An 8844-nucleotide genomic window follows, 5' to 3' on the forward strand; every position below is an offset into this window, starting at 1 on the left:
GGGGGGGGTGTGATTAGACTACTTGACCGAATAAAACTTATCCTTTTCCCAATTTTAGTTGTAGGCAGGTTTTAGCAATTTTACCAAGACAAGTACCACCCTACACATGCAAGTCTAAGAGTTGAGCAGCGGAAAGACTTTGCATATGAATGTAAAGGAAGGATCGGAGAAATCAAACACAATGAAGACATGCTGATTTTTGGCGTGGTTCCGATAGGTGGTGCTATCATACATCCATGTTGATGGAGACTTCAACCCATGGAGGGTAACGACTACACAAGTCCACGAACTCAACCCATGGAGGGTAACGACTACACAAGTCCACGAACGACTCCACCCACGAAGGGTCCACGAAGAAGCAACCTTGACTATTCCACCATGGCTTACCTCCATGAAGGACTAGCCTCACTCGGGTAGATCTTCACAAAGTAGGCAATCTCCTTTCCATTACAAACTCCTTGGTTCAACTCCACATGATCTTGGAGGCTCCCAAGTGACACCTAACCAATCTAGGAGACACCACTCTCCAAAAGGTAATAGATGTTGTTGTTGATGATGAACCCCTTGCTCTTGTGCTTCAAAAAATAGTCTCCTTAACACTCAACCACTCTCTCACATATTTGGCTTGGGTAGGAGAAGGATTGGAGTGGAAAGCAACTCGGGGGGACTAGAATTCAAGGTTCAAATGGTTGGATTGGAATGCCTTGATCTCAACACAAGTGTAGATGGTTCTCTCTCAGAAAATGAATGGTGGAAGTGCAGTTTCATTCTAGTGGCTCTCTCTACGAGTGAGTGGAGGTGGAGGGATATAAATAGCCATCAAGAAAAATCCAACCGTTACAAACTTTATGCACAACTCAGTGACATCCAAAAGAATTCTCGGTGAGACCTGATAGTGTAAAAGATTCAAACGTTAGGCTTTTCGGTGAGACCGAACAATTCCACTCGGTGAGACCGATTAGTGATGACCTAAGTAGAACCTTGTCTTGGTAGTTCCAATCGGTTCATCTCGGTAATTCTGAAATGAGTTCGACAGGGTACAGAAACTTGGTCACCGCACTTCGGTGGAACCAAATGCCATCTCGGTTGTACCGAATTTCTAGGGTTTGGCTTATGGCTCTGTCTTGAGTAACTCGGTGGATCCGGATGAGAGTGTTTCGGTGGGACCGAGTTTGACTTTAGGGTTTTGAGAGATTAGAATATGGGAAAGTGATTGAGGGTTTTTGGAGCAATATCTTCAAGCACTTTGAGCAATTGAGTCATGATCAAAACCTCATCCTCTTTTAATAGTATTGGCTTTCCTATGGACCCAATGTGATATTTGATCACTTAGTATTTGAGCTTTTGCCAATGTGCTTCCTTAGCATTTTGAGGGGTTCACATCCACATATCCTAGCCATGCCAACATTGAACTTCCTGAAATTTAACTTTGATTAGGCATTAGTTCAATGACATATATGTTGTTATTAATTATCAAAATCACCTGGGGATTAGTCGCACTTTCAGCATCAAATTCACTTTCTTCCCGACCTAGGTGTTGCATGATATTATCGATGTTCTCCCCACACGCCCCCACGACCGTCGGACACCTTGCCCAACGAGCTTAAAATAGCCCCCCTCATAGCCATAGAACCAAAACCTAAAGATCACTGCCGAAATACATAGATTAACCCACTACCAAGACCGGGAAGGCGGACTAGCTCCCCCCTAAATTAGTGCGAGCAGCCACCGTCTATTAGGAATCCAGAACGAGAGACACAAATGATCCAAAAATTGGATTCTCACCGAAGAAACTCCGGGAGAGGATAGGGAACCCTAAGTCGCCGGGACCAGGGGAAAACAAGGTACACAGTACTTTGTCGACTGTTGCGCTTGTTGAATCTCCTGCAAACCCCAACCCAACTTTTTTTTAAGGAACAACACTCCTCTTTCTTAAGAACCATGTTGGTAGGAATGGGTTAGGGAGAAGTGCTTACTGGTGAAAAAAATGACAGTTTTAGAAAAAATGCTTTTTTTAAGAAAAAATGTCATGATATTCCAAAAAAAAATGTCATGTGAATAAATTGCCCGTAAAAACGTTTGCCGTCTCTCCCCTAGTGCGGTCCTATTTTCTAGGGCGCCCACACAAGAAAATAACCAGGCCTGGTATTATTCCTGCCCGGCCTGGCTCGGCCCGGAACTTCGCGATCCCATCTGACTTTCTTCCTCGCTCCATTCGTGTTCACCACTACCACCACACCCGTCTCCCCGGAAACCCCACAGAACCCTGCAACCACCTCCGCGCGCCGCCGCTTGCCATGGCTGCCGCCGCCGCCAGGGCAGGCGGCCGCCCGTGGCGCGTGATCCCGCGGCCGGTCATGGAGACTGTCCTCCACAACCACGCCCTCCACCCGCGCGTGCCGCAGCCGCTGCTCCTCCACGGGCCCCGCGGCGTCGGCAAGTCCACGCTCCTCCTCAACCGCCTCCTCCCTCAGTGGTCCGAGCCCCCGCACTACGCCGCCGTCGTCGACTTCCTCCACCCCTCTCCCAGTTCCCCCGCTCATGCGCCCTGGTCTCTCCTCTCAGACACGCCCCCCTCCCTGCCCTCCCTCCGCCTCCGGCTCGAGTCCGCGCTGGAGGAACTCACCCGCGCCGCAGTACTCCGAGGTGCCGTCGGTTCCAACGACGTGCTCGCCGCGCTCTCGCGGTCCCACGGCCTCCACACCATGCTCTCTCGCCTCGCGGGCCCTGCCTCCCGCCGCGGCCAGGGCACTAACTCGGTTCCGGTGCTCTGGGCAAGGGCTGTCCTAGCTGCAACCTCCTCGGCCCGTGGTGACGACCCCACCTTCCGCATTGGCGAGGGGGAGGCAACGAACTGCTCCATGGAGGAGAGGGCGTACATGCAGGAGGCCATGGCGGCGCTGCGTGTGGCCAAGGAAGTTCTCGGGATGCAGGAGGGGTGGAGGAAGGAGGCGGTGCGGGAGATGAATAGGACAGGCCGGTTCTCCCGTCCACTGGCCAATTCAGCCACAGACTGGCCATGCCTCCTGCTAGATGTGTTGTCAGGCGCAGCCGAGGAGGATTTTTTCCAGGTAGAATTTTGTGGGATTTCAGTTGGTGCGAGGGGTCATGAGGACAATATGAGGCAGTGTGCCAGTGACGACATTGTTGATTTGCAGCCAAAGTTGGTGCTGAACAACGTTGATGCCCTGAGGAAGGCGACATGCGAGGACGATACAATGGTACCCGCAGCAGTGTACCATGACAGCTTCATTTGGAGGGTGATAGCACTTGGTGCTAATGAACAGTGCTTACCGGTCATTATGTCCACCTCAGATGGGTAAGTGTCTGCCCGTATGTTTCTTTCTGCATGCTATGTTTGATGAATGTTGCATTACTTGGAATGAACAGAATGCATAGAGACTAAATGAATGCTCAAAGACTTGCAAGTTGCAACAAGATTGAGAAATTTGTATTGCCTTAGCATAATGTTCTGACCTACTTTGTTGGCTTGTTGTACTATCCACAATACGAATGCACAATTTATCTGTTGATTCAAATGCTAAGAACACTCTCCATGTAAAATTGGTAAAATTAATATTCCTTTTGAAATCTGTGCAGATATTATTCTTCCCAAGCATTCGTCGATTTTGGTTTTCCTAACATCTTCATTTCTCGTGAGGTATGCTTAGTTTACTTTTGGACAGTTATGCTTTTTTCCTCATTTGCCTAAAGTCATGATTACTTTATACCACAGACGTTTGGTTGGACACCACAAGAAGCTAAGCTGCATATGGTTTCTGAGTTCTTCAGTGAACAGGAGGTAGTAAGATTTTATACTTGCTAATTCCGTTTCTTTTCTCCCTTGTGCAAACTGCGTGCATAATTTCCTTCTGATGTTTATTGAAGTTATAGTGGAAAGTCGTTGATGAGCTTCTTGGACCAAACCCACGACAATTATGTGAGATATATATGCTAAAGCAAAAGGCGAATGGCCCAGAGTAAGTAGCATCACTGCTTTTATCAATTAATTCTATAAACTGTCGCTTACAACGGAAGTGTTTGAAGTCTTTAGTCCTCGAGCCTTATTATTTTCAAAAATAACACTCCCGCTGTTCTTAAATTCATGTCGTTTCAGACATGGGCAATCTCTAACATCCAACTTTGACTGTTACTTCTCATCCCACACAAATATCTTAGTAAGAAACTGATAAACTCTAATACTATAAAATGACGAATCTAATAGTACTAATTTTGCATGTCAAATCTGAATATTTTCTTTATATATCATCAGTCAAAATTAAAAAAGTGTGATTGCAGACATCATCTATTTCCTCCTGGAGGTAGTAATCTTCAGCAGGTTAATAGTTTGCAGTTAAGTCTATTGAGTGGCAGAGTTTCATCATATTTTAAGGATTCCAAACATAGTATATTAAGAGCATCAACCTCAGTCTGTTTGGCACTGCCATGCGTTCATACTTCATGTTACTGCTATTGTTGTTTAATATCCATTTGATTGCAGGGTTTTGCATGACACAAACATTGAGGAAATTATTGACACATACCTGGCACACTTGCAAGTAAGTAAATGTTTTAATCACAGCTGAGACACCTATGCTGTATGAGATGTCATTCTCCTCATCCTGGAAAGCTTTAGTTATTTCTAGTTCGTGGATCTGCTCTTTTATCGAATGTGTGTACTTTTGCATTAAATATCGAAACTAGGAGAAAGCAGCCAATATAAGAGGTAACCGAGCATGACCTTTGTTCCATTTCTGCTCACCAGGTATCTGTTGTGAATCCCGCAATGCAAACAGCATTAAGTATGGTGCAGAAGTTTGCTTCTGATGTACGCGAGGGTAAAGTACCAGAGAACAGATTGTCTTTTGGCGCACCTTGGAGACATCCACCTCGGGCTGACAATCCTGACATGTGCTATAAGTGGGCAAAGATTCAACTGATGGATTTTGTCCAGTCTTATGTAAACACAGAATTTGGGGTAACTATTACTTTCCTTCTACTACCCAGGCAATTGCATTTCTACAGTAACAAAAATATGGATGTCACATAATAGGGGAAGTGACAAAGATAGATTGAAATGATAAGATAATATACCTTCAAGTTCAAAAGCTCTAGGCGAAGTTCTCATTTTACATCATGTATTTTGTGGATTTCTGGAGTTTTAGAGTTCTTATTTGTGTGTTTTGTAGTTGAATTACCTAGCAGATGATAGCCTGGAAATATTGGATGATCCTGCAGCAGTCGCCATGATGGAGGTATTCGATCATTTTACATCAAATACTCAATAGTAGAATCTGTGACAGTTGAACATTTTTAGGTTTGGCCATCGGAATAGAAAGCATCAGCAACATCTACAAAGCTAAATTGATATTACCAGATCTATCATCAAATACAACTATATCTTTATAATGCATACATTTGGATCAACAATTTTAGATGGTCAAAGTGCCACCTTGGAAGCCATCCCAATGTCTAAAACTACCTACATTGCAAACTCTGATGGAGTATTGGCCTGATGGTAGGATGCTTATATGGTTGATATTTGGTAGGTTGGCTTACTTTATCAACAGAGAGATCCATCCTTTGTGCGACCAATCACACGTGGGATTCAGCGTTGTCTTGCTAGATGGTGCGTTCTTGTACTTATGTGGTACTGTAAATGTTTTGTTTCTTATGGCACTTTTTTTGTGGTTATGCGAAGGCTTGTTCAGCAGAGACTAGAGTTGACCCTTCAAGAATCAATATCATTCTCATGGCAACGTGTAATTCGTGGGCGAAGCTATCGACACTTGATGAAGGAAGTCGGCTACAAGTAACAAGGTATATAAGAAGTTCCCAAATATCCATTAATTCATTTGAACTTGAAGTGGGGATCTTACACTTCATTTGTTATACAGTTTATGCCAAGAAAAAACAGGTTAATTTCATAACGTGGAACTGATGTGTGATTTTGATGGGCTTATATAATATTCATAAGAACGTTTGAAGCATATATGATTTTGCGCTCACTCACATGCACATGTAAGTTTTTTCACCTATCATAACCATTCGCTATTTTCCGTTCAACCAGTTAGTAACCCAGTATGTATGGATCATTATAGATTTGAATAATAATTCCGTAAATTAAGTTTTCCTCTAATTGGCTACCTCAATCTGTAGCATTACATCATCTGGCGTGAAAATTCACAGCCGTATATAGTATGCCACATCAAGCATTTTCCATTAAATGAAGCAAAGTGTAATTAACAAACAACAGTCCGTTTCCTTTAAAGAGGACCTCATTTTCAAACCACAAACTCTTGTCAAAGAAACCGACCGTCCATGTAGTTTGTTTCCTGTAACCTGGTGATTGTTTGGCCATAATGTTTGCATCCAAATGTGCCTACCTTGTTCTCACTTGATCTCCTATTTAATTTGATTTATTTGCTAGAAGCTGCTAATTGTGCTGCATACCAAAAATTTCCTTGCCCTTTTCTTCATCTTCAATAAGCCTCTCTTTAATTCCTTGCCCTTGAGCATCCCATCATGGCCTCACCTTCCTCATTTTTGTGTTTCTTCAAACCCCAAAACTGAAATCACTAGCTTCTCTTCTCTGTGCATTCCATTTTGGCCATCGCCTGCCTGTCGTGGCCTTGAATATTTTCATGCCGTGATTGATTTCCGTCTCTTCTTCTTGCACCTAGGTTGTGTGTGCATGTGTGTCTCTCTCCAATACTCGGGAAACTCTGTCTGATCCAAATTAAATTCTTTTAGAATCTGTGCTAGTGGATCATTTTTAGGTTTAGCCTTCCATCGTTTATATATGTACAATTATTTCTATACCAGGCAGCATATTTTTGTAGAAACTAATAGTCTAAGTGTCACCTTGGACTTGTAGACATGTCAGAATCCAAAAAACTTACATTTGGGATCATAGGGAGTTCTACTTTAATTAGATTGCATGTGCTGCCAAACGCGTGATCTTCGTGTGCCCATAAGTTGCATCATAAGTTTGCAGTGTTAATTTGCCAATGCCGTCCAAGTGTGATGTCGACTATGAAGCCAATTTTTAGGCCCATCATTTTGTGGAAATGTAGGGAAAGGCTGCGTACTATAGACCCAAAGTGGTCGGACCCTTCCTCGGACCCTGCGCAAGCGGGAGCTACGTGCACCGGGCTGCCCTTTTTATTTCAACTAGCTCCATAGATTCTTAAGTTTGGAAGCTTGTGGTGTTTCAATCAGAATGTGGTCCTGCTAAACCATTGGAGAGCATCCAACTGTAAGTATAAGTTGTGCCGATTTAGCATTCTCACGCTGTTCGCTTTCTACTCAGCTTGATAGGCAGATACAGTAAGGAACATTTGAATACACTGGATGGGGATCCAATGATATTAGACATTTCAAGTAGGAAATTGGGCTTTGATGTCTTCATGGATCAGTAGTATGGTGCAGAGTTAGGAATGCCTATTTTGTTTCTCGAATGTGAATACTTGGAAGAAGACGGTGGTTCAGCTTCATCAACGAGTATTAACATCCCACTAGCGTTTTTTTCTTCTAATGTCCTCATTTGCATGCCACGTATTTTCTAACGAGTGATGTTTCATTCAGTATTACCTAGGAGTAGTTGCATATTCCACAAACGAAATGGTGGAGGGTGCGTTTGGTTGAGTCTTTGAGCTCAAGTTTGACATATCAAAATTTTGGCTGGCAACAGTTTGGTCAAGGTTTTGTTTGCCCATGGGTTGGCTTATGCTGGCAAGAACAAATGCACTAGAGGCAAAAGGAGCATTGGCATGTGGAAAGTTTGGCATCCATCCAAAGTTTCAAACAAAGACCAATTTTTTGGGCATGACTGAAAAATTGGTAGGGTACATGTTGGCCACAATTAAACATACCCAAATTGTCTGTAGACAAACATAATAACCATTCTGCTCTTAAAAGAGAAATAAAAGTGCATTCGCTTGCATACTTCAGCTCTTGGCCTGGAAATTTGTGTATCATTAGAGCGATGCTTTGTTGCTCAGGCTGTTCAACCTTTCCTGCCGTTTGTTTTTCAGGACGGCGGCTGAGGAATTTTGCAGCTCGCCGGAGGTGGACATCTATTTTAACTAGGAGATCAATCATAGTGGCACTGTGGTTCTTTTAGGTTTATATTTATACATCGTTTTGAATGAAGATTGCCGGCTTTCCATGTCACGACTGGGAACCTCGCCCAAGTGGGACCGGAAATCAACACGAAACCTGCTTTGTCTTGGACGTACGCTGGCAATAGCAAAAGATAGCACTATTACAATTTTTTGGGGGCATGTTTCTGTAACTAAATATATGATCAAATTCTGCACCAGTTCATGATCTGACTTGCTCATACGCGCATGATACTACTTTCACTCATAGCGTAGTGGAGTAGAATGAGCATGCGCGCTGTGTCGTGTCATGTGGAACTGGCTGGTCTGCTGAATGCATGTTTGTTACAGTAATTCTTTCGGAATAAGAGGGCGGCCCTTGACTTGATTCCCAACAGATTAATTTAATGATGGATTCTGCCGAAATGCTGAGGCCTTGTTTGGCACTAGAGTTTTTGAGGGGATTATTAGGGATAATACACACAGGGATTGGGTGAAACCCCTACCCTCCACCCAATCCCATCAAATCCTCATTTATCCCCAGTGTATTGAGTATCGAGAAAAATACATTAGAGTTTGGGGAATTCTAGGATTGCACTAGAACCAAACGGTCTTTTATGGATAGGAGGGGATTTGAGTTTGACCGGGATAATCCCTACAAATCCCTAAAAAATGTACACTACTAAAGAAATATATGCTCTTATATTTCTTTACAGAGGGGGTATCAAGCAAGGCCTGAGGA

The 8844-nt window shown here is 43.6% G+C and overlaps 1 protein-coding gene across 4 annotated transcripts; it reads left to right on the plus strand.

The window, feature by feature from the left end:
- Positions 1–2179: 2179 nt before the first annotated feature.
- Positions 2180–8366, plus strand: LOC123121090 (uncharacterized). 4 transcript variants are annotated; one of them, XR_006459637.1, is made up of 12 exons: positions 2180–3071; positions 3159–3319; positions 3601–3661; positions 3737–3802; positions 3895–3980; positions 4502–4559; positions 4766–4978; positions 5190–5255; positions 5550–5820; positions 5898–6021; positions 7077–7258; positions 8037–8366. XR_006459637.1 is itself a non-coding variant. In XM_044541015.1 (11 exons), the coding sequence occupies exons 1-10, from the start codon at positions 2298–2300 to the stop codon at positions 5814–5816; spliced, it is 1680 nt and encodes a 559-aa protein (XP_044396950.1). In that variant the 5' UTR covers positions 2181–2297; the 3' UTR covers positions 5817–5820; positions 8037–8366. The 4 variants fall into 4 exon arrangements, 1 of the variants encoding a protein (XP_044396950.1); XR_006459638.1 differs by lacking the exon at positions 7077–7258 and having other exon boundaries at positions 2181–3071; positions 5550–5629; positions 5702–5820; XR_006459636.1 differs by lacking the exon at positions 7077–7258.
- The last annotated feature ends 478 nt before the right edge of the window (positions 8367–8844 follow it).

The sequence above is a fragment of the Triticum aestivum genome, chromosome 5D, assembly GCF_018294505.1.
Source record: "Triticum aestivum cultivar Chinese Spring chromosome 5D, IWGSC CS RefSeq v2.1, whole genome shotgun sequence".
In the NCBI taxonomy this organism is placed as follows: Eukaryota; Viridiplantae; Streptophyta; class Magnoliopsida; order Poales; family Poaceae; genus Triticum; species Triticum aestivum.

What these genes read in the sequence shown, in the direction of transcription:
- LOC123121090 (XM_044541015.1), top strand. Translation starts at nt 2,298, where the DNA reads ATGGCTGCCGCCGCCGCCAGGGCAGGCGGCCGCCCGTGGCGCGTGATC. An exon ending in ACATCTTCATTTCTCGTGAG is followed by an intron (nt 3,662 to 3,736) that starts GTATGCTTAGTT and finishes TTTATACCACAG; the next exon opens with ACGTTTGGTTGGACACCACA. An exon ending in ATGTAAACACAGAATTTGGG is followed by an intron (nt 4,979 to 5,189) that starts GTAACTATTACT and finishes TGTGTTTTGTAG; the next exon opens with TTGAATTACCTAGCAGATGA.